The sequence below is a fragment of the Hermetia illucens genome, chromosome 5, assembly GCF_905115235.1.
Source record: "Hermetia illucens chromosome 5, iHerIll2.2.curated.20191125, whole genome shotgun sequence".
NCBI lineage: Eukaryota > Metazoa > Arthropoda > Insecta > Diptera > Stratiomyidae > Hermetia > Hermetia illucens.
In genome coordinates this window covers 11762174-11785614 of record NC_051853.1, presented here as the reverse complement: position 1 = coordinate 11785614, position 23441 = coordinate 11762174, and the positions used below count along the sequence as shown (strand labels likewise).

At 46.8% G+C, this 23441-nt stretch overlaps 2 protein-coding genes across 19 annotated transcripts in view; both read right to left on the bottom strand.

The window, feature by feature from the left end:
* LOC119656799 overlaps positions 1 to 6464 on the bottom strand; it is a 113710-nt gene extending 107246 nt beyond the window's left edge. For 2 of the 4 annotated variants that reach the window (XM_038063408.1, XM_038063407.1), the window contains exon 1: positions 5838 to 6463. The gene's annotated coding sequence lies outside the window, so the exon portion shown is untranslated. Of the gene's footprint in view, positions 1 to 5837 lie in introns of all 4 variants that reach the window. The other 2 variants (XM_038063406.1, XM_038063409.1) reach the window with 2 other exon arrangements.
* A 7665-nt stretch (positions 6465 to 14129) lies between these two features.
* The window catches only part of LOC119658486 (cytoplasmic dynein 1 intermediate chain), a 45544-nt gene continuing 36232 nt past the window's right edge, over positions 14130 to 23441 (bottom strand). For 6 of the 15 annotated variants that reach the window (XM_038065933.1, XM_038065940.1, XM_038065937.1 and 3 more), the window contains 6 exons: positions 20119 to 20274; positions 19899 to 20055; positions 19697 to 19835; positions 19116 to 19581; positions 18891 to 19051; positions 14687 to 15040 (listed from right to left, as the gene is read on the bottom strand). In XM_038065933.1, coding sequence (XP_037921861.1) covers positions 14687 to 15040; positions 18891 to 19051; positions 19116 to 19581; positions 19697 to 19835; positions 19899 to 20055; positions 20119 to 20274 — 1433 coding nt within the window. Of the gene's footprint in view, positions 15041 to 18890; positions 19052 to 19115; positions 19582 to 19696; positions 19836 to 19898; positions 20056 to 20118; positions 20299 to 23441 lie in introns of all 15 variants that reach the window. The other 9 variants (XM_038065936.1, XM_038065935.1, XM_038065941.1 and 6 more) reach the window with 3 other exon arrangements.

Sequence of the window (23441 nt, the reverse complement as noted above, 5' to 3'; positions counted from 1 at the left end):
AAGATAACCACACTGTACACTGCAAAAGGGGAGCACCGCGGAAACCTTAATTATCAAACCTTGACTTCGCTCCAGGCTCGAATATTTTTTCTACAGGCATTCCCGGAGAATGATAAATTGTCCCTCAGCAACCCTCGGCAACGATCAGAAACAAGGTTGCAACTTGGGCATACGTTCTCTTCTGTGTACTTTTTAGTATCCTTTGGGACGGGCGAGCTGCGATGAGACCTCTCTTTGCGGAGTTAAAAGTTTGCTCTCACTTTCCGCCGAAGATCTCACTTCCTCACGTGGGATTTCTTTGGAAATCACCACTTGGTCATGCAGCCACTTACCACTTCGAGAGTCAATATCCCTATTTTGCACATTCATATGTGGCACGCCTATAGTGTAGTAGTAAAGTTTTATAGACTACCTCACCACGACAAGGTGGTATCCGAGGGGAGTGGCTAAGACCTTAGTGAATAAAAGAAGGGGATGGTTGTTAAGATTTCGAAAAAAAATGTCAGTCTTGAGGACGACCATTGGAGGGGTATATGCATGCTCCCGCTGTCTATAATTCCACAACTAGAGGTGAAAAGGTGATGTATGTATGTAATATCGCAACAATCACGTTACCTGACAGTGTAATATCACATTAACATCACAACGCGTGGTCCAAACATCACCAAATATTACAATATCATCACATCATCAAAGTGATGATGAAACTACTCTTGCGATAGGTGTACTCTCTGTATTTTGTCCTCTGATGAGCTGCCGGAAAAACCTATTTGCTTGTATCTAGCATACTTCCTTTTCCTCCTGCTTAGCTTCAGCACCTCCATTATCATCATCATCATCAACGACGCAACAACTGGTATCCAGTCTAGGCCTGTCTTAATAAGGAACTCCAGACACCCCGGTTTTGCGCCGAGGTCCATCAATTCGATATCCCTAAAAGCTGTCTGGCGTCCTGACCTACGCTATCGCTCCATGACAGGCAAGTTCTGCCTCGTCTTCTTTTTTTACCATAGATATTGCCGTTATAAATTTTGAAAGCTTGATCATCCTCATCCATGCGGATTAAGTGACCCATCCACCGTAACCTGTTGAGCCGGATTTTATCCACAACCTGAAGGTCATAGATTTCGTCCATCCTCATGTAGGGGGTCAAAAATTCTTCGGAGGATTTTCTCTCGAACGCGGCCAAGAGTTCACAATTTTTCTTGCTAAGAACCCAAGTCTCCGAGGAATACATGAGGACTGGTGAGATCATTGTCTTGTACAGTAAGAGCATTTACCCTATGGTGAAACAGTTTTTCTGAGCTGAAATTGGCCCTGATGGCTGTCAACAGCCGTGCGCGGATTTCACCGTCATATTTGTTATCCCGTGTCGATGGTTCAACGTGTTCCCTTCTGGTTCCCTTAGGAACACCAGGATCTCTTTCGCGTCCAACTTCCTACTGTTTCCGCATTCCTTGATCACCTCTACGTTATCGCATGAGGTGTTATATCTCTCCTCAATGATGTGCCCCGGCTTCTCTCTCATGTTCTCCCCAGCGTACCGAAACCAGTCTTTTCAGTTGTCCTATGTAGCATTTCTCACAATCTGGACATGCCACTTTACATATCCCGATGGATTCGTGTTTCAATTTGCGGTCCTTGGGGGATCCTAGCCTGCTTTTGAGTTTATGAATCCTACACGATGGCATCATGTCGATGTTTAACTGTTTCATTGTTTTATAAGCTTCGACGAAGCCGCAGAGTGTGTGACCCCTTCCTTGCAAGTTATTAAGGAGGGATGTGAGTGTCCTTATTTCTTCCCGTTTCACCTTTTTCCATATGAGTTTTTTCAATAATCGACGGTTGGAAGCCGTTCTTCCCTGTGGCGTCGATAACATACTCTTTTTGTTTCCTAAATCTTTCAGCGGGTGGTATGTATGACGGCGAGCTACCTGACATTAAGAGGGAAGTTCTATAAAGGAACCAGAGGGAAGTTCTATAAAGGAACCAGGGGTAAGCCCCCTATCGCCCTTTTTGAGTGACATATTCGTGAACAAGATTGAGAATGATCTACATTCCAAAAGACTGCTCCCAATGATCTGGTCGAGGTATGTAGATGATATTTTCACCATTGTCGATGAAGACAAATTGGAGGAGAAGGTGGGAGCCCCGAATAAGGTACACCACAAGGTAAAATTCACAAAGAAAATAGAGGATAATGGAGAACTTTTCTTGATTTAAGAATCATAAGAGAAGAAAACAGGGATCTCTTTTGATATCTACGGAAAGCGTTTACAGACGCAGTGAACAATTCCGGAAAGTTTTAAACACTCCAATTCACATAAAATGGTCCCTTTTCGTTCAATAATCCAAAGATTGTTCGCCATGCCCCTCAGTGTTGAACGATTTCGGAAAGAGGAGGAGTATATTATCGACACCGGAGTGAAGAATGGCTTATAACTGTCGATTATTGAAAATATGATTTGTAAAAAGCCGTGTGTATATATTTTAGGTTCACTGCAGTCCCACACAACGGTTTATAGACACATGCTTGTATATGGGATCTTTTGCTCCTTCTTCTTCACTTGCATGAAAAATTCGGGGGCCTAACATTTGTAGACGTGTTGCAAATGCAAGCTTCTTAGAAAATCGTGGAAGCAATTGAAACACAATGTTGGGGCCTAACACTTATGGACGTGCTGCAAGCACAAGCTTCTCGGAAAATCCTGGAAGCATCTGAAATACAATGCCAGAAACCGACAGCCACAGCGAGTAAACGCACCTTTAAGAGAGTTCCATTGATCTCTTCCTCTTTCTTCTTTTCTTCCTGACCACCCCCTGCCCTCTCGACAGGACGACCAACTTTATCACGATGATATCGAAATCCCCCCCTTTCGAAGCGCGATAGCTTTTTAATGAAGAGTGAACGCCACAAACCACGCCACAAGCCATAGCCTATTTCAGATTACGAAAACTATTCCGCTTGAAACGTCTCACCATAGGGTCAACACTCTTACTGTACAAGACAATGATCTTGCCAGTCCTCATGTATTCCTCGGAGACTTGGGTTCTTAGCAAGAAGAATTGCGAATTCTTGGCCGTGTTCGAGAGAAGGGTAGGTAGGTAGGTATCAGTGGCCGCTCCAAGGAGCCCAATTAGCGCTTTAGTGCGCCGTTTTGATGCCGCAACCTCCTAAGACCGTGACTGTTGTTATGGCAGCCGGGAGGCAGAGTTCAGCCGGCTCGGATCTTCAGAGCCAGTCCGTAGCATTCACGAAGGAAAACAGCTCTCCAACCCTGCAGCTAGAAATCTCTCTGAGGTCCCCAAAGAATGGTTTACCCAGTGTCCGCAACCTGACTCTAGCCAGAGCTGGGCAATCGCAGAGAAAGTGCATGAGGTTTTCCCTTCCTTCTCCGCAGCTTCGGCAATGCGAGTTGTAGGGTATGCCGAGCCTAGCGGCATGGTCCCCTATGGGCCAGTGCCCCGTGCAGACCGCTGTAATCTTGAATGCATTAGTACGCGTCTGGCACAGGAGCTCTCGTGATCGGTCTATGTTATAAACGGGCCAAATTCTCCTTGACTTGGCACAGCTTGTAAGCCTTCGCCATCTCAGACCCGCGGCTGCTAGGTAGTGCGAGTAGACTCCGACTGTATTCGCCGAGGGACTGCCAAGAGCAGAGCCTTGCCTGGCCAATCCGTCAGCCCGCTCATTCCCCTCTATGTTTCTATACCCGGGAACCCAGAGGAGAGTGACCTTGAGCATGCCGGGAAGATGTCGTCGTTGAGTACAAGGCCTTGATAGCCGCTTGGCTGTCGGTCGGAATGGCTGTGTTACGCTTGGGGCTCGAATCACGCTCCAGCCATCGACAGACTTCCAATATCGCCAGTACTTCCGCCTGGAATACACTGGTGAAACCTGGGAGACCATACGACTTGGATACACCGTGTGTATTCGAGAAAACCCCTGCGCCGACTCCATAGGCCATCTTTGATCCGTCCGTAAAGAATACCGTGTCATAGTCTTGCAACACGCCGCCGGTCTTCCACTTTGCCCTGGTTGGAAGGTCCACAGCAAAGTTTCTCGTGAAGTTCAGCTCGCGTGTGACATAGTCCGTGGGGGATGCCCAGATTTCTCGAGGTATTTCATTTAGGATGTTACTGTGGTCGTAGGACTTCCCTGTCCAGCATCTGGACTCACGTAGTCTGATGGCACTGCACGCTGCAATGTATTTAATGTGGAGGTCTAGGGGAGGAGATGCAGGAGTACATTGAGAGCATCTGCCGGGCAGGACTGCAGAGCTCCAGTAGCACCCGCACACGCGGTTCTTTGAATCCTATTAAGCTTCGTTCTATTGTATTTCTTCTTCAAAGCCTGCCACCATACAATAGATCCGTACGTGAGGATCGGACGCACTACAGCGGTGTACAACCAGAGAACCATCCTCGGCCGGAGACCCCATTTCTTCGCAAAGGTTCTTTTACAGGCATAGAATGCTATACAGGCCTTCTTAACCCTCAGTTCTATGTTCAACCTCCAATTTAGCTTAGGATCCAGGATCTGGGTGTAGATACTTTACATTAGACGAAAGAACCAATCTTTGTTCATTCAGCCGTGGTAGATGGAATTCAGGTATCCTTGTCTTGGTGGTGAATAGCATCAGTTGCGTTTTGGTTGGGTTTATGCTGAGTCCGCATCTTGCGACCCACAGGCACACCTTTCGCAACGCTCCTTCCGAGAGAAGAATCCTCCGAAGAATTTTTGGCCCCCTATATGAGGATGGACGATTCCGTAGCCTACACAGTGACGAAATCTATGAGCGATACCATGACCGTCTGGTTGTGGATAAAATCCGGTTCAATAGGTTATGGTGGGCGGGTCACTTAATCCGTATGGATGAGGATGATCCCACCCGGAAAGCCTATAAGGACAATATCTATGGTAGCAAAAGAAGACGAGGCAGACCCTGCCTAAGATGGAGCGATGGCATAGGCCAGGACGCCAGACAGCTTTTAGGGATATCGAATTGGTGTACCTCAGCGCAAAACTGGGATGTCTGAAGTTCCTTATTAAGGCAGGCCTAGACCGGATACCGGTTGTTGCACCGCTGATGATGATGAACGCCAGAAGTTTTTATAGGGGTTGGAGAAGGAGGATCTCCATCTTTCTGTTACATAGCTTGCCCTTCAGTTCCAAGTCTAAAATTTAAAATTCAATCTTTACCTCATTTTGGGTAATTTTATCGAAATCCGTCGTCAAATTGGCGCCACCTAAATATAAATGTCCCCAAGTTACTAGTAAAGTGGTATCTCTCTGGTATAGTCTTCCTGACAAAGATCGAAAAGGAAGTCGAAGGAGGAGGGTGAAGATAAATTCGCCGAGACAAATCTAATTTTCATATTTGAGATATCTTTCCGGTCTTCATATATTATAAATAGATACAGTGCTATGTTTTTCTTTATGTTAAGGCTCAATTATATGCAATTCCATTATTTAAAGAAACAATCTAAATGGACAGAGTTTCATCTATTATTTGATTTTTTGCTTAAATCCAAATTGAGCATAATTGGGAAATTTTTCTCTATCTCCTAACAGCGAATAAAAACGAAAAGGTATTTCAGATAAGATAATGGAGAGCCCCTTATCAGGCGGAAAGTACAAATAAAGTAATTGCAGTCACCGCAGGTTAAGGTGCTTGAATACTCCCTCACAAAAGTCCGTTATCAGCCCAATGATCACATCGTCTGAAGGTGTAAACCGCCTCCAGGCAGGGTTATGACCGGCGCACTCAACTAGCAAACAAAAGATATTTCCCAGCGAGACATAACTGCGCACAAAGATTACAATTACATCTTACCTGTTGCCTTCCTCTGTACACTATTCCCAGTGTGAACGACTCGCTATCACGTTTCACTTTCACTCAGTAATTTCCCTGCTAGACACAGACGCAATATAGCACCCGTCGCCTTTTTTTAACACACACTGTACGCACTGTTGCACCAGCTGCCCGCGGACAATAACAAACACTTTGTGCGAAAAACACTCGACAACGGCGAATCAGATGCTTGCACTTTTCACTGAACACTGAGGAGACAGGTCGTGAAGTCCCACGCGAAGATGACTCTATGAATCACGACTTTCAGCAGACACCGTCCCACTGCACCCCAACGTAATATCTGGTCACTCCACGGGTTGACAATCTCCCAGAACGTAATCCGCGATTATTCACGTTTCTCGCGAAATTCTGTGCTGATGTGTCGAGCAACAAATTAAGCAGATGTGACGTCACCAAGTGATATCACCGCACAACCATTCGAAAGTAACGAACTTTTTCGTACGCTGGCGAATTCTCCGAGCGGAAAAATGTATCTGTATCTGATTTTGTGATGCGAGACGACGCGGGATCCACTTGCCACCTATTCGAATCTTGTAGAGCAACTGACGAACCGTTTGTTTTGCCGGTTGTTGGCAAGCTGTTGAGCGGCTGCCGACCAGCGTGGTATCCCCACGAACGAGCGTCCCATGTCTCCACTCTACACTCCACTTCCAATCCCCCCGCAACCACCAGCTGGAGCTTTGCAACTCGCCGGCCAACGGCTGCCTTCCACAAGATTCAACTTTCTATTATCGCTCGAAACTGGTTCCTCGGCTCCGGCTCGAGTATCTTCAACTTGCAGCCCGCGAGTGCTCAGATACAGATACTCGCTCCGTCAACGGTCATAAGTTGAAGCGAAAAGTCGCCAGTTGAACATGGGCTGCAGCCAACCCAGGAGAGAGCACTTTAAAAATTCATCCACGAAGGGTCCTCCATAAAAAAACGCATTTCAGAGTGTTTTTTGCTGTTGGACCCTTCACCCCAAATATTTGGCTTTGCCGCTGACTCGTCCTTATTTGATATCATCCCTTGCAGCGGCAATAACACTAAAATATGTGCATGGCTGAATGCGATACCAGCGAGCAAAGGTGCTGCATCCTCCTCTGTATAGCCTTGTGTGCGATGGCTCAATAGTTTACCCTCGTCATTATGGAAGCAGTTCAGTCACCCTCTTAGCATAACGTTCAATTTACCGAAAGGACATGCACGGCATTTGCTCCGAGTGTTTAAGGGATGTAAAAAAGTCAATCGCAAGTAGGCGAGTATTTGGAATTCGGTCAAGGTAAACTTGATTGTTTTTGTGTTGATGACGGTGTGGACAAATTTTGATTGTTTTGGATGGTGATAGGGGTTGGAATTGCCTGTGGAAGTAAAGGGTGCTCTTGGGCCTTGCTGCCCACTATGGAGGATGTGTTTCAATCCTTATTTACTCACTATGGGGTGGATTCTCTGCGTATGACAATAAAAGTATTATAGATTCAATTGCGTTGAACATCTAAGCATCTTAAGGAGCGGATAGGATGAAAATCTGGGGTGGCTTTAGAGTATCTTATGTCTATTGGGTATGCCCGATAAACATATGATTCTTGAGCCACCGTTATTATTAGGGTAGTTATGCCTTTATGTGGCTTGTAGGGTTAGTTATTATCATTATTATTCTGTTAAGGGGAAGTCGCACTGCGTCCTTAAAGAATCATTCTGCCCCTTTTACTGGTTATAGTGTACCTATTGACTAGCAAGCATTTTTTTTTTTTTATGGATGGAGGTGGAAATCTTAGAAAGACGCTGCTGCGCCAGGTTGCAGCAGTGTGTGAGATTCACACCCACTAAAACCACCCCCACTCTTCCGCCCCTCCCCCGTGAAGTATTACTTCGCGAGGGAGGCTCTGGTTCGCTATACCAGCTCGTCCATGTCACGTCTCCGTCGAGCCGCCTTCTGAGCTCGATCCAACTCCAGGAGTTTTGTCTGCACCACGGCTACTGCCTCATTTACCGCCATCCAGTTTTCCTCCGACTTCCACATCTCTTCCACCAGGTTGGAGGGCTCGATGTCCGCCCCTAAGATGCTGTTCAACCTCCTTTTCTGCTGCAGAAATCTGGGACAATGGAACTTGTGCAAAGTAGGTCGAGGTATCTGGGAGAATACTTAATACCAGATGCAAAGCTGAAAGATTTGGAAGTAGGGAATATGCGGAACTTTCTAACAGTTATAGGCTCCTGTGCGGAGTTGCCAAATCTCCCATCAGGCGCGTCCCTTCGTGCGGATAAGGGAATGCTCGGCGAATGTGTCATGGGCATGCACATGCACGCTTCCGGAGATGTGCGTGTATGGGCATGCTTATGCGCAGGCCGGGTAGGTGCGAAGTAATCGCCCACCCGTGGATAAAAATTGGCTATGGGAAGGACACCCAGAAATTAAACCAAATATGGAAGAGGAGAAAAGTAGTTTTTTTACGGTGCAGGGCTTCGGAAACCCAGTGCCGGCGGTTTTTGGGAGTGAGCAAGCGGGCTCCCGGCCGTCGATATCCAACGACCGCAGTGCCTCAGTAGTGGGAAACTTGGCTACTGTGGCATCTAATGCGACAAGAGATAATGGTGGAGTGGAAATTAGGTCCACACCGGATCCTTTTAGGAGGAGTTCGAAGCTTGGGAGGTCACCACCGAGAACAATGGTTCTTTTCGGTAGTCGAGATTCGTCGCGGGACTCTGAAAGAAATACGAATAGTCTCTTAATCGATATCATTCCTTGTGGCGTAAGGCGCGAAAGCAAACGGGAACATACCGGAATGGCGTTTGTTACACTCGGGGAACGAATAAATGAACTGTGCGAGTTCATCAAGGAGAGGCGGAATATTCACCAAAATATTCAAGCCTTGATAAAAGACACTAAATTGTCTTATATCAAGGCACTCAAAGAAAAGAATTCCCAAGCGTCAGTGGGCAAGGTCACAAGGGAAACGCAGGTGACGCCTCCGCTTGATAAAGCAGGCGGGAAGACAGGAAAACGGGCTAGAGACGGTACCAGCGAGCCTCTTGGATCACAGCAAGTCCCGAAGAAGAAAAAAGCCTCTTCACCAAAGAAGGCGGAGCCGGCGAGAGTACCCGCGAAAGTCGATAATCTCACGATTGCAGCCACAATACCTACAAAAGTGGAAGAAACCAACGCCCGGAGGCCCGAACAATGGACTAAGGTGAGCAACAAGAGGAAAAAGGACAAAAAGAAGCTCCGCCCGGAAATAATAATTATTTCCAAGAAGGGAAATATGTCCTATGCCGACATCCTCCGAAAGGTGAAGTCAGACCCGAAATTGAAGGATTTGGGGGATAGTGTGAGCCGTATCAGGCGAACACAGAGAGGGGATCTGATGCTGGAGTTAAGTAAATCCGCCGACAAGTCGGCCGATAACTTCCGCGGGAAGGTGGAAAGTGTATTTGGAGAGGAAGCTGAGGTAAGAGCTCGGAAACAGGAGATAGTGGTTGAATGCAAGGACCTAGATGAAGTCACCTCACGGGAGGACATCTGTACTGCGCTAAAGCAGCAGTTCAACCTTAGCGATATAGACCAGAGTGCCATAAAAAGGATGAAGAAGGCATATGGCGGCACACAGAGCGCTATTATTAGTTTGCCGTGGGAATTAGCTATTAAGTTGATTACCGTGGGCAAGGTAAGAACAGGTTGGGTTGTGTGCAGGCTCAGGGAGCAAATATCTCTAAAGAGATGCTTCAGATGCCTCGATTTCGGCCATTCTGTGGCGGCATGCACTAGCCAGCATGATAGGTCGAGAAGTTGCAGGAAGTGTGGTGAAGACTGCCACTTCATCGAAGACTGCATCGGAGATCCACGGTGCATGCTCTGTAGTGGGAAAGAGGGCGTGGGCAACCGGCATGTTGCGGGAAGCAGCAAATGTCCGGTATATAGGAGGAAGCTGAACCACACAGGCAAATGAGATTGATATAAATCAATCTCAACCACTGTGAGGCAGCTCAGGACCTGCTCTCGCAAACCGTTCGAAAGTCGAATGTGGATGTCGCGGTACTTTGCGAGCCGTACAGAAACCACGGAAGTGCGACTTTGGTGGTGGATGTGTCTGGCTACGCCGCAATCTGGGCGTACGGAAGACAGGCCATTCAGGAAGTAAAGGTTTTATAAGGGCGAAGGTCAACGGTGTCCATATTTACAGTTGCTACGCGGAGCTACGGAGATGTTAGACAGTCTGTTGTTGGACGCTAGAAACCACAGCCCTAAAATCATTGCGAGCGATTTCAACGCGTGGGGCTTGGAGTGGGGAAGCCGATCAACGAACATCAGAGGTCAAATTCTGCTGAAGTCTTTTGCGGAGTCAGACATCGTGCTGGCCAACGTTGGATGCATGCCCACCTTTCGAGGTAGAGGATCGAGTTCGATCGTTGACCTGACATTTGTTAGCACTTCACTGGTGAGGGAGATGGCTTGGCAAGTGAGTGAGCACTACACCCACAGTGACCACCAGGCCATCTTCCTCAGTATTAAAAACCGAGGAAGCAATCAATGACGCTCTGGAGATAGAAAGGCTAAAGCGGTTGGCTGGTCTATCGGAGCTTTCGAGGAGGAGACATTCCTGGCGGCATTGGAGGGAGCCCATGATCCGGATGGAACAGCAGTGGAAAGTGCCACGCAGCTGCCTCAGCGTGTAACCGAAGCATGCGACGCAACGATGCCACGACGACGTTTGCACCACGGCAAGAGGGCAAACTACTGATGGAACAAGGAGATCGCTGCCTTGAAATCCTCTTGTCTCCGAGCAAGGAGACTTTCCCACAGGACAAGGGGAAGTCCAGAACACCAGAAGCGTGAGGAGGAATATAGGGATCTGCGAAGCAACCTTAAGAAGGTCATACGGAGAAGCAAGCGGGAATGCTACCAGAACCTCTGCATGGAGGCTAATACGAATCCGTGGGGTACAGCCTACTAAGTTGTAATGAACAAGATCTGCCGGCAAAAATCACCTCAAGTGACATGCCCACTGCTCTTGTTGCAAATAATTACAACTCTTTTCCCGCAGCAGGAGTAGGATGAAAGTGAACCCAAACTGGCAGCTCAGCAGGACGTCTTGTCGATCCCTGGTGATATCGAAGAGGAACTTCGGGAAATCTGCGGACGTATTGGGGATAGCAAGGCTCCGGGATTAGACGGAATTCCGAACAAGGGTCTGAAGGTGGCGGGCAAGGCCAGACCAAGGTGATTCGTAAGCACATTCGAATCGTGCATGGCGGAAGGAGTATTTTCCGCCCAGTGGAAGAGGCAGAAGCTGATGTTGCTACCGAAGCCTCAAAAACCACCCGGCGTGTCTGCTCTTCATATCGCCCTATTTGTCTCCTAGACACCATGGGGAAGATTTTGGAGAGGGTGATATACAACAGGCTGCTCCCGTTCGTCGAACTTGCGGGTGGTCTTTCAAAGGGGCAATATCTTTTTCGACGAACCCGTTCTACGGTCGATGCAGTAGCAAAGGTCGTGGAATTGGCTCGAAATGCAATGGCCATGGGCAAATGCTGTGCTCTGGTGACGCTGGACATCAAAAATGCTTTTAGCTCAGCCAACTGGGGCTGGATTAAGGGCGCTTTGGCCAAACTAGGTGTTCCTAGCTAGTTGGCTCGGCCCATCGAGAGTTACTTTTCGGATAAACTTCTCTGGTACGAGACGGACGACGGGCCGAAGGAGTACATTGTGACAGCAGGTGTGCCTAAAGGTTCGGTATTGGGACCACTGCTGTGGAACATAATGTACGACGAAGTGCTTGGCCTACGCGTGCCGGGGGAGGCAACGCTGATTGGTTTTGCGGACGACCTGGCGGTAGTTGCAATTGCAAGCATCCCGGAGCTTTATGCAGATGAAGCCATTCATGCCATCAAGTCATGGTTACGAATGGCCAAGCTAGACCTGGCGGGCGAAAAGACGGAGCCGGTCCTCATTACCAACCGAAGGAAGAATAACACGGTTAATATTCGGGTTGGTAATCATGAGGTCGTCTCAAAATCAATTGTCAAATACCTGGGGGTGATGATCGATGTCAAGCTGAGTTTCAAGGGACACTTGGATTATGCGCGGGAGAAGACTGCAAATGCTAGCTCATCCCTTGCAAGGATGCCTAACGTGGGAGGGCCGAAATATAGTCGTAGGCTACTCATCGCGGGAGTGGTGAAATCGATCCTGTTATACGGGGTCCCTGCCTCGTTCGGCATACCAATTGCGCTAAGGGTGTGCAGTGCATTTAGGATGGCGTCGACGGAGGCAGTGTGCGTCATCGCGGCAATGATCCCTCTAGATCTTCTAGCGAGGGAGGCACACTGGCTCTACGCAAAACAGAAGGCAAATCCAGCCGAGGTGAATGCGGATTTCCGAAAAGCCATCAGGAGAGAATTGTGTGGCAAGTGGCAACAACGGTGGGATAACTCCGGCAAGAGCCGGTGGACACATATATTGATACCGTGTATCGAGAAATGGGTCGACCGAAAGCACGGAGAATTGAATTACCACCTGACACAGTTCCTTACGGAACACGGTGTCTATTGGAAGTACTTGCATCGCTTCGTGTTGAACGAGTCTCCCAACTGTCCTGAATGCGGTGCTACACCCGAGGACTCGGAGCACGTTATGTTCCATTGTCCCAGATTTCTGCAGCAGAAAAGAAGGTTGAACAGCATCTTAGGGGCGGACATCGAGCCCTCCAACTTGGTGCAAGAGATGCTGAAGTCGGAGGAAAGCTGAATGGCGGTAAATGAAGCAGTAGCCGTGGTGGACAAAACTCCTGCTGCTGCTGCAACCTGGCGCAGTAGCGTCTTTCTAAGATTTCCACCTCCATCCATAAAAAAAACCGTTCGGAATTTTAGTATATTCCCTACTTACTATATTCCCGAGTGGGACTTAAGTGCCTTGATCGCCGCTTGGCTATCAGTCAAAATAGCAATGTCCTGCCCCCTGTAGTTCCTTTGGAGATTTAAGGTGGTACATTTGCCTATTTCGTATATTTCCGCTTGGAATATGCTAGTGTACTTACCATTGGCCCCAAGTACATTTTCCTTGGACAAATGACCTCGGCACCCGGGTCCGTCTGTGTAAGAAGTAAGTAATCAGTTGCTGGTTTAAGCTGTACTGTACAGCCACGCTCTCCCAGTTGCCCTTGTTACTCCAACGTTTTTCAAACTTCTTGTCGAAGTGAAACCTTATTGTCATGTTATTCTTTGGTATGAATAATTCAAGGCACCGCCTAGAAAGTATCAATCTTCCTTTAATTTAGGCAGCTCTCCGCCTCACTGATATTCCCGGCCATCCTGAAGTTTGGCCTCTTTGCCAGCATTTGTATATGCAGATGAAGAGGGGTTACTCCCAGAAGGACCTCGACCTTTAAGAAGTCGCTTACGCTACGGGGTGTGACATCCCCGAGCTACCCGAGTAATTAGTTCTTACCCATTAGCTGGAAGTATACCTGTGTCCTAGGTAGTAGCCTTGAGAAAGCCTCTTGGTGAAGAGCGAACCGCGAATGACCGGTACACGTCGGGACACACTGGGAGTCCCCGGAGTCGCCCCTTTGAAACCCTGGTCAAGTAATGTGCATTGAATTGGTGTTAGACCGCATTGCCTCGAGCGAGCGCTGATCCGTTCCTGAATTCCGGGATCAGCTAAGCGTAGGTCAGGCCTCAGGAAATTGGGGAGAGGGTTGTCTTCCCGAGGGTACACCCGCTCCTGACTATTGCGGCCCGTTCCCTTGCACATGATGCCCTGGTTCATATTACCTTACGCCATTAGTCCAACGCAGCATTTTCGTTTCCAGTCGCCAGTCATCGCCTTTGGCAGTCGGTTAGCATTCGGAAACATAGAGGCTGAATGCCACTGCGGTAGATTTTGGATTGGAGACGTTCGTAGATGCGCCATTCATACAAAATTCCAGTTGCGGAATATCACTTCATCCAAATTGCGGAGATACGTGAAGCGGTTTCATAGGGCAGTTGATCGTTGTTTGATAGCATTGATCTGAGATACTTAAATAGCTCAGTTCTCGATAGGTCAGTGCAAGTCAGATACATCAGAGAATGGTATGCGAGGCCACCAAAAAACCACCATAAAAATTCGGAAGCTCCAATGTATATACCACATTAGAGAGATGAAAAGTATGATAATTCCTAGATATCTACTCACCTCAAGGAGGGAAAGAGACACCCGTCTGGAAAATGTCGAAATAGAAGGCCAAGAAGGGAGATCGGATTCTAGCGCAATAAAATAAAACAAACATTGGCTCAGATTATTATACATATTTTATTATATTTTCAATATTACATGAATAAATACTTTTGCTGTTGTAATTTTCACATATTCATTGAGTTACGAGTAAGCGACTTGAAGATTAAAGATTTCTAAAAATGTCTTCGTGACTTTCCTCTGGTCTCTATTTTTCATGCAGTTCTACAAGAACATTTCTATATCACAAAATAAAGCCCACAGTATCAAAATAATTGCATTGAACTTCCAAGAAACTGTTTCATAAACAAAACCATCGAATTAAATGTCTAAACAAGTATTTCATGCAATTTCAAACTGATACACGAATTCCATTGAATTCCACAAGTCAAATCTACTCTCCTGCACGAATTCAACAAGAACTTAAAACATTTAGTACAATAATAATAATGATAATTACTAAATAAAACTATTAAGTTAAATTGAAGTAAATAAAATTTCCCATGAATCTAAAAAATGAGCAAAAGAACAAAGAAAAATTAATGACTTGAAGTCTTTTTTGCTCTCTTTTAACCTCTCCTTAAATACATTTTTAGATAAGATATCGTAGATAGCTCTAGAGTTCATCACTTTGATTCATTTTCAATTCATTAAGCGTTCGACTGAATCGGGTCCATTCATCCATGCGAGGGTGAGCAATGTGTTCGGCAACGTCGTATACATAAACTCGACCGGAATCATCACCAATTGTTACATGAAGACCGGATGGGGTCCATGAGATACGATTTAAGGCTGGTGCACCCTCCACTACGACTGAAGCAGTTGGAACCTCTGTGTCCTGGTTCAAATTCCATAGGTCTAGGCGGCCGCTTCCATCGACGCTAGCAAACAGTGCAGGGTTGATCGGAGACCATGCGACATCCATAACGTAGTCTGAGTTGTCTTCAAATGAATAAAGCGGTTTGGTATCCTGTGGGGGAGGGTTTGTTTAAATTAGCGTTGAATTGTTTTGCAAACGAACTGACAGATGCCACCACCGGTGTTCTCCGTGGCGGAGTAGGCTTTGAAATCAAATATAAAAAAATAATAGTTGAAGTCAGAAAAAAGAGAATTGAATTTTGAATTATCAGCTCTGCAACAACAGAACGTCCAAAATACGCAGCATCCGCCATCGCTTCAACCACATCAAATTCAGCATCAAAATAACCAACAACAAATCATCGACAATGCAGTGCAGAGGCCAGCGTTGGTGAATCAACAGCTTCAGCAAAAGCCGCCTCTACAACAGCAGCAGCCATCGCAGCCCAATCAAACCCAAGTTAATTTACAACAACTCCAGTGCAGACGCAGCCTACGAGGCAGCAATCGCTCTTTTGGCAAATTTTTATTTTGGTCTGCGCTTCAAGCGTCCGCTCCGGAGTGCGTCGGTGGTTTCTTTTCTCTGTCATACAGCCATTTGGGGGTGCGATTTGCCGTCGTCATAGTAGGGTCTTTTGAAATTCGTTACAGCCGCGTCCTCGACTCAACTCAGAGCGTGTTTTTTGTCATGTCGCTAGACGACAAACACGCGCCAGGCCCATTGGACCCTCAGGTGACCGCACTCACTGTACCCCTTTTGACGAAGGAATCCGGAGCTTGGGTTCATCCATCTGGTAGCGCGATTCCAGATATCCGGAATCAAAACGGACGCGACCAAATTTAATTATCCAATTGTGGGCCTGGATGAGGAGTCCATCCTTCTGGTGGCCGACATTGTCATGTCCTACAACGTATTGAAAACGAAGTTGATCAAGCGCCTGTCGGTAAGTGAGTCAGCTAAGCTGGATCACTTGCTGGCAGGTTTGACGCTGGGCGATCGAACTCCCAACCAATTGCTTCGCGAAATGAGGCAATTGGGTGGGAGCAAAATCGACGACGATCTGTTGAAGTCGCTCTGGCTGCGACGACTTCCGGAGGGCACCCAGACGGACCTCGCGTGCGTCTCCGGTTCTTTGGAGGCGCGCGTCCAACGATAGCGGCCGTTCACCAGCCTTCAGACGAAGTTGGCGAGTTGAAGCGTGAGATGGCTGCTCTTGTGACCAGCATGGCAGAGATGAGGGCGACGCTGGACGCTCAGCGTTCGGGCGGCAGGTCCTGAGCTCGCTCGCGATCTATAGCTCGAAAAGGGCGATCGGGAAGCAGATCGTCAGGACAACCTACGGACCGAAGCATTTGTTGGTACCATCGCAGATTCGGCGAAAAAGCTACAAGATGTTCGCTTCCGTGTAAATTCGCGCCTACCTCAAAAAACTAGGTCCCCGGAAGTCCTGGCGACGGCAAACCAGAGCGCAGTGCCACGTCGTCAAACAATTTATGACCCTCTCATCAAGCACAGTTATCTTGTAGATACTGGTGCGGAGGTTTCGGTTCTTCCCGGACCCCGGCACCATCGGCTATTCCCTCAATCTTTAAAATTTGCGGCGGCAAATTCCTCGCATATTAACACCTACGGGTACAGGCAAGTGGACGTGAGTCTTGACTTGCGTAGGACGTTCTCGTGGCGATTCATCCTGGCGGATGTCAGCTTCCCCATTTTAGATGCAGACTTATTGTCTCACTATGGGTTGCTAGTTGACTTGCAGAACAGGTCCCTTATAGACTCCACAACCAACCTTAATTCGTCAGGCCGAATCTCATCTCTTCACAACAACAATCTTTCCATACTTTTGGAGGGCATTACTGACTTTCGTGTTCGGGCACTCCTCCAAAAATTCAGCCCGATTACTACCGAATGTAGTCTTTCTAAACCAGTGAAGCACAATGTGCAGTCCCACATTAACAATACTGGTTGCCCTATCTTTTCGAAGGTGCGTAGCCTACCACCCCAGAAGCTGGCTATTGCACGGAAAGAATTCGAACAACACCCTTTGGACTCTTCGAGTTCACACGGATGACTTTCGGAGAGGTGCAATGCGGCGCAAACTTTTCAAAGGTACATTCACTCGGTCCTGTGAAACCTCGACTCTCGTATATTTGGATGATGTTTTGGTCGCTTCTTCCTCAGAGTCTGAGCACTTAGCCCATCTTGAGTGCATTTCTCAACGTCTCCTTGAGGCCGGTTTAGTCTTAAACGTTGATAAATGCAAGTTTCTCCAGACACATTTGAAATTCCTCGGCCACTTCATTTCCCCTGACGCAATACAGCCCGACCCTGACAAGGTCCAAGCAATCACAAATTTTCCGCGTCCAAAAACTGTGAAAGATTTGCGGAGGTTCTTGGGCATGCTAAACTTCTATCGTCGTCTATTCTGTTTTGAACGCGTACTTGTCTGGCCCCAAAACAAAGGACACACGAGAGATTGTGTGGTCTGAAGAGGCTGTCCGCGGCAAGGACAACATAGTTGCTGACGCTTTGTCACGTGTTTTCGAGGTTAACATCCCCGCCTCACTCGACTTCTCAGCTATCGCCAAGGCGCAGGAGGATGATGCAATACTTCAGAGCCTCAAATCCAACCTCAAATACAAATTGCGGGAGTTGCCCATCTTCGGCTCGAACCTCTTTCTGTGCTGCGAATACTCGGAAAAGGGACCCCGGCTACCTTTCGTAAGGAAGTGTTCCACGCGGTTCACGACTTAGCGCATCCAGGCATCAGGACGAAAAATCGGTTAGTCACCGAGAAATACTTCTGGCCCTCCATGAATAAGGTCATCAACTCCTGGCCCAGAGACTGCATCGCATGCCAGAAGAATGCAAGAAAAGAAGTGGAGTAATTTCCCCGCACTACCAATTCCACACCGACCGAACCGATTCCACACCTTACACCTCAACATCGTAGGCCCTTTGCGAGACTCGCACGGTTTCAGGTATTGCCTTACAATCATCGACAGGTTTACGCGGTGGCCTGAGGCAATACCTCTGAAGGACATTACGGCGCAATCTTGTGCTTTGGTGTCCCTGCAGTGATTATCACTGGCCAGGGAATGCTGTTTGAGTCCACCCTTTTCTCGGAGTTAGGCAAATTCCTGGGATTCAAACGCCAGCGGACTACGGTCTACCACCCGCAATCCAATTGGATGCTACAGCGTTGGCACCGGACGCTGAAAGCCGTCATTATGGCCCGCGACGATCTGTCCTGGACTCAAGTCTTGCCTCTCGTCCTACTTGGCCTCCGAACAACCCACCGAAAGGAATTTGTGCCAGCCCCGCGGAGCTAGTATACGAGGTGATCCGGTCTTCGACAAGAGATCGGCTCTCACGGGCTCGGGATTGCTGCGCCTGCTGAAAAATAATCTCCACCGCCTTAGAACTACACCTCCCACCCGACACATATCCGTGCCTGCCTGCGCTCATAGGGAGCTGGACACGTGCACGCACGTCCTGGTCAGGACGGATGCTGTCCGGAAGACGCTGCAGCCTTCATACAAAGGACCGTACCGCGTTCTCGAGCGGGGAGAATATTTCTTTTAGTTCGAGATCGGTGGACATAAAAAGGCGGTCTCCCTGTCCAGGCTGAAGCCCGTGTGCGCCCCAAAACAACATCGCGTTCGCTTCGCAGTTCCGGGTTTGGTCGCTGAAACCCCTAGGTTTCATTCAGGGCAGAGTGATGTGGTGCTGCAGGATTGGCAACATTCGAAATTTATTTGCGAATGCGAGCGGATAGATGACGCCGCCAGTGCTTTCCGCGCGTTTTAGAACTCGCCACAGGAGTGGAGAGCCAACGGCGAAAAAGTGCCGTTGGTTGGAGGCAGAAGGACCGCATGGAGAACAACCGGTCTCTTCTGCTCCAGCCTTCACCGCAGGCAGTCGCCTGTGATAGTTAATAGAATAGAAATAACCTTACCTTCAAACTCCACAACTTAATAGTCCAATCAATGGAAGAAGTTAGGAACAAATGACCGAAATCCGGCGATCCTTGATTATAATGCGTCGAAACTCCGGTCACTGGGCCTAAATGTCGCTCGTATTGTTCACCGATGCCAGCGCGTGTACCATGTCGATAGGCTGTTGAAGAACCACAAGGAACTCAGTCAAATAACGATACCTACCATGAGTCAATAATACCTACCTGAATAGACGTAACCATCCTCGCTACCTACAACAAAATTATTGATTTCAGCATTTGGAAATGCCATACATGTCACAGCAATCGATTTCGATTGCTTCTGTTGCAATTCCATTGTATCCTGTGGCATTGAAAGCATTTCCAAGCTCCATGAACAGAGACGACCATCAGACGAAATTGATATAACGTTGTGCGCATTTTGGGTTCCAACCACTTGTAGACAATACACAGGGTGGGTATGGGCCGTAGCACTCAATGGTGTGCGCTGTATTGGGGTGCGTTTCTGTACACGATTGTCCCAAACAACAATTTGACCGGAATAAGTACCGCCGAGGATGAGATTTGGTTGGAATTTAGCGAAGCATGTAGACATCACGGCGCTTTGGCAGTGGAAGATATCCTCTGGTGTTTGCTTCTTGTATTTGGTATTCCATACTATCACAACACCATCGGGTTCGTTGGGCGATTCCTATCGAGAAGATTGAGGGGAGAATTTTTACTTCCTTCGATTCAGAAGAGGGTTCATGATTTCGGAGAAGGTTATAATTTTTGTAGGCATGCCCAAATGAGACCAAACCACTTACCTCGTTGTTGTGGTATGAAGTGGCGACCAGCTCTGGATAATGAGTGGACCAGTCCATTGATGTCACACAGCGATTTTTCGACCATCGATCATCGTAGAAGATTCTATTTAAGGACAATCCAGCCAGCGATTTTTCATCTCTAAAATGAGAGGATCGTGAAGTGATGGTCCAATGAACAATCAGTCAATCAAATTTCACTTACATTCCTTCATCAGTGGAACCACCGCCAATGTAGTCTGTATAAATATCAGTAGTTTCTGACAACGCACGTTCAATAACCTTTCCTGCTCTCATAACGAAACGCTGGAAATCCTCAGAGAGTATAATCATCTGCTTCTGTTCCTCAGATAGTTCTCTAACTGCAAATTTGAAATGTTTTCTCTATTCATTCACTTTTCTAAGGACTATTGGGAAGACCATACTTGGTTTCTTATCATCGTGATCCTTTTTTTGTTCCTGTGGCGTAATGGCCGGTGCGACTTCTTTAACGGTTGGTAAACCATGTGGAAGTATGCCAGGCGGCAACTTTGAATGAAATCCATGGTCCATATGTGGTAGGGAACTTTCTTCATCATCTCCTTGGGCGTCACCAAAAGTAAGCACTGTTTTAAGTATAAAACTAACAATGCTAGAGGAATACGACATTCAACAAAACAGGTTTTTTTTGGATTTTGAAATTCTTTTTGTTGATCCTTGCGAGAAATTAACTTTTATGAAATATTTTGCCAAAATTATTGAACTAATTTTTAGGTAGCTCACCAAGTCAAACAACAGATGCAATTCTGAATAAATTAGCGAAAAAAAAGAGGCAAACACTCGCGTAATTCAAAAGATAATTCAACTAAGTAATACCAAACAAATCTACTGGTTTGACTTTTATGAATTGCATGCAAGTAACGGATAAATAACTACAAACATTTTGCTTTGATCGAGAGAGATAGATTGGGATGCGAGATGACCGAGGATGGAACTGAATGGAAGAAGAGGTGCCCTCAACATTATGTACATGTGGTGAAATTCATGATAAGATACAAATATAAAATGTTGGAGTTACTGATTTTCGGTTCTTTATGTATTATTTCGTGCTGAGCTATAGGTCCAGATGAAAGTATGTATCTTTAGGAAAAATATCAGTAAAAACCCTGCTACTATCCGAAAAGTCTACATAAACTTAGATTCTTTTCGGATATGTAAATTAAAAGGCGAAAGTGGCAGTGAATAGGTCATACTTTAAGAAAGGGCCATGCGTGGCCGAAAGACCATCCTGGTTGAGCGAAATCAACCCAGAAGAAAGAGCTATTCCGAAAGCCTAGAAAACAGGCACAGAAGTATCCCATCGATACGTGCCTGCACGCCTATTAGCTAACCAGACACGGGAATTGGATTGTGGGTCATTTTGGACACCTTATGTACCATTATACAAAACTGCACTGAATCGCGCGTGTGGAGTCATAAAACTGAAGATCCAAGTGCCGCGATGGAAAGGAAAGATCATCACAATCAATCGATGCTTTCCTGTCTCGGCGTGGCTTTTGAGGTTCTAAATTTTCCTTGCCACCCTTGGGCTATAAAAATATAGGACGCCCCTACTACCTAGGGTTAGAATCCCGGTTATTTGGGTTTGCCTTTGTGCCGTCCCGCTGCTGTTGGCTTATCATTTGCATAGCATTAAGTGAGATGATGATGAAACTGAAGTTCAATTGTTATTCTTTGCAGTCTCAGTAACATGTTAACCGCCATTCTGGATTCAAATTTCAAGTATTAAAACCCAGATAACCTAAAAACCCTTGATCAGTTCCCATAATTGGTACCGAAACCTGGGAGTTAGGGTTATATTAGCACGTGTTTTCAAATTATTCGAATACTCTCATGCACGAGCAATCAATTTTTCAACTTCAACAGCGGTCGAAGCTGCGTTCAGCATCAGTGGGGTCAGACACGAATGGACAAAATTCTAGCTTATGTTCCCACCAGTCTGAGGAAACAGGTGTTTGATAGGACACACGGTCAAACGTATTCGGATGATTGGACTACGCGAAGGCAAATTCAACGTAAATATGTCTGGTCAACACTGTCAAAGTACATCAACAGTTGCGGTGCGGTGCGGTGCTATTTCTCATGTAAGTTGAGTAAAATTGGCAGTCACGCCCAAGTTAACACATCAACACTTTAAAATGCCAGATAGTAGGTTCGACAATGTCCACAACGACATCTTGGGCCCCTGGCAGACTCGCAAGGTCTGTCCTAAAAGTTCCAGCAATATTTTTTTGTAGTTACTAGCGCTGGCGGAGGGTCGAAAAAATTGGTGGGGATCTAAGTTTTAAAACGAGACCGATGTCAATCGCCTGCAGCCAGCTGTTGAGGCCGGGTTACTCCCCTCACAAAGGTACCAACTGCACACTCGCCGAGAAAAACCGGGACTAAATTTTGGAGCTGCGTTGTGTACTCAAATTTTATGTGAAACTGGGTTTTTACGGGTCGGAGACGCTCAGGATATTTTGGAAAGTATACGGGGACGAAACGATTAGAAAAAAGCTAAGATTTCATGTGGCACAAGAGATTTCGTGAAGATTGGGAGTCCGCCAACAAAGACGACCGCTCGCGACCCCCGCCGACATCACGCACTAAGAACTCAGTGTAAGAAGTGCGCAAAGTTTTGGACAAAGACCGACGATTAAGTGTTGGGATAATTGAAGAGAAGTGCGGGATACCCAAAACAATCGTTCATCACATTTTGCCAAATAGTCTTCAAATGAAGAAAGTCTGCGGGAAAATGACACCGTTTATTGAAATTACAAGAGCTCAAGAATGCTACGAAATAGGCTCAGAATTTTTGTATAGAGTGATAACAGAGTGTGCCTGACATGGAGCGATGACGTAGATCAGGACGCCAGACAGCTTTTAGGGATATCGAATTGGTAGACCTCGGCGCAAAATCGGAGTGTCCGGAGTTCCTTATTAAGGCAGACCTAGACGGGATACCACTTGTTACGCCGTTGATGTGATGATGATAACAGGGCGCAAGACGTAGCTTTTTGAGAATGATTCCGAATTAAAGCGCTAGAACAGCAAGTGGCTCACTAAGGAATTTCCTCGCTCGAAAAAATGAAAAGGTGAGCAAGTCGCGAATCAAGACGATGCTAATTGTATTCTTTAACTGAAAAGGTTCACAGTGAATTTGTGCCACAAGGACAAAAACAGCCCATAAAAAATTTGGTTGGGATGTACTCAAACGATTGAGTTCGACGCATTCGAAGAGAAATTCGCAATAATTGGATGTTTCACTATGACCCAAGCTATACCGCATACCGCGCTAATTTTTCTCCGGGTTGCTGGCCAAACTGGGTGTGGCAGCGCTACCCCAGCTGCCGTACAGCCCCGATCTGGCAATAGGGGGCTTGTTTTTTCCCCCCAAGGATAAAAAGAAATTTAAAAGGAATTTTGCATGGGACACCGAGGCCGTAAAAGTACCTAAGACCACCACCAGACAAGATAACTTGGACTACTGCGAACGAGATTTTAGAGCGCTGGAAGCAATGAAAATATGTTACGTTAGGACTCATAAGCGGTCCAGCATTCTTTTGACGGTACTCACGAAACTCAACGCCACCAAGAAAAAGGATATAAGGCAACTTCGGCTTAATTGGTCTACGGAGTTACTCAAATTCTAGCGGTCCGTCCCCCCAAAAAGATATGTTCGGGCTCGACGTTAAAGGAAAGCAACGTCTATAGTCGAGGAACGGAC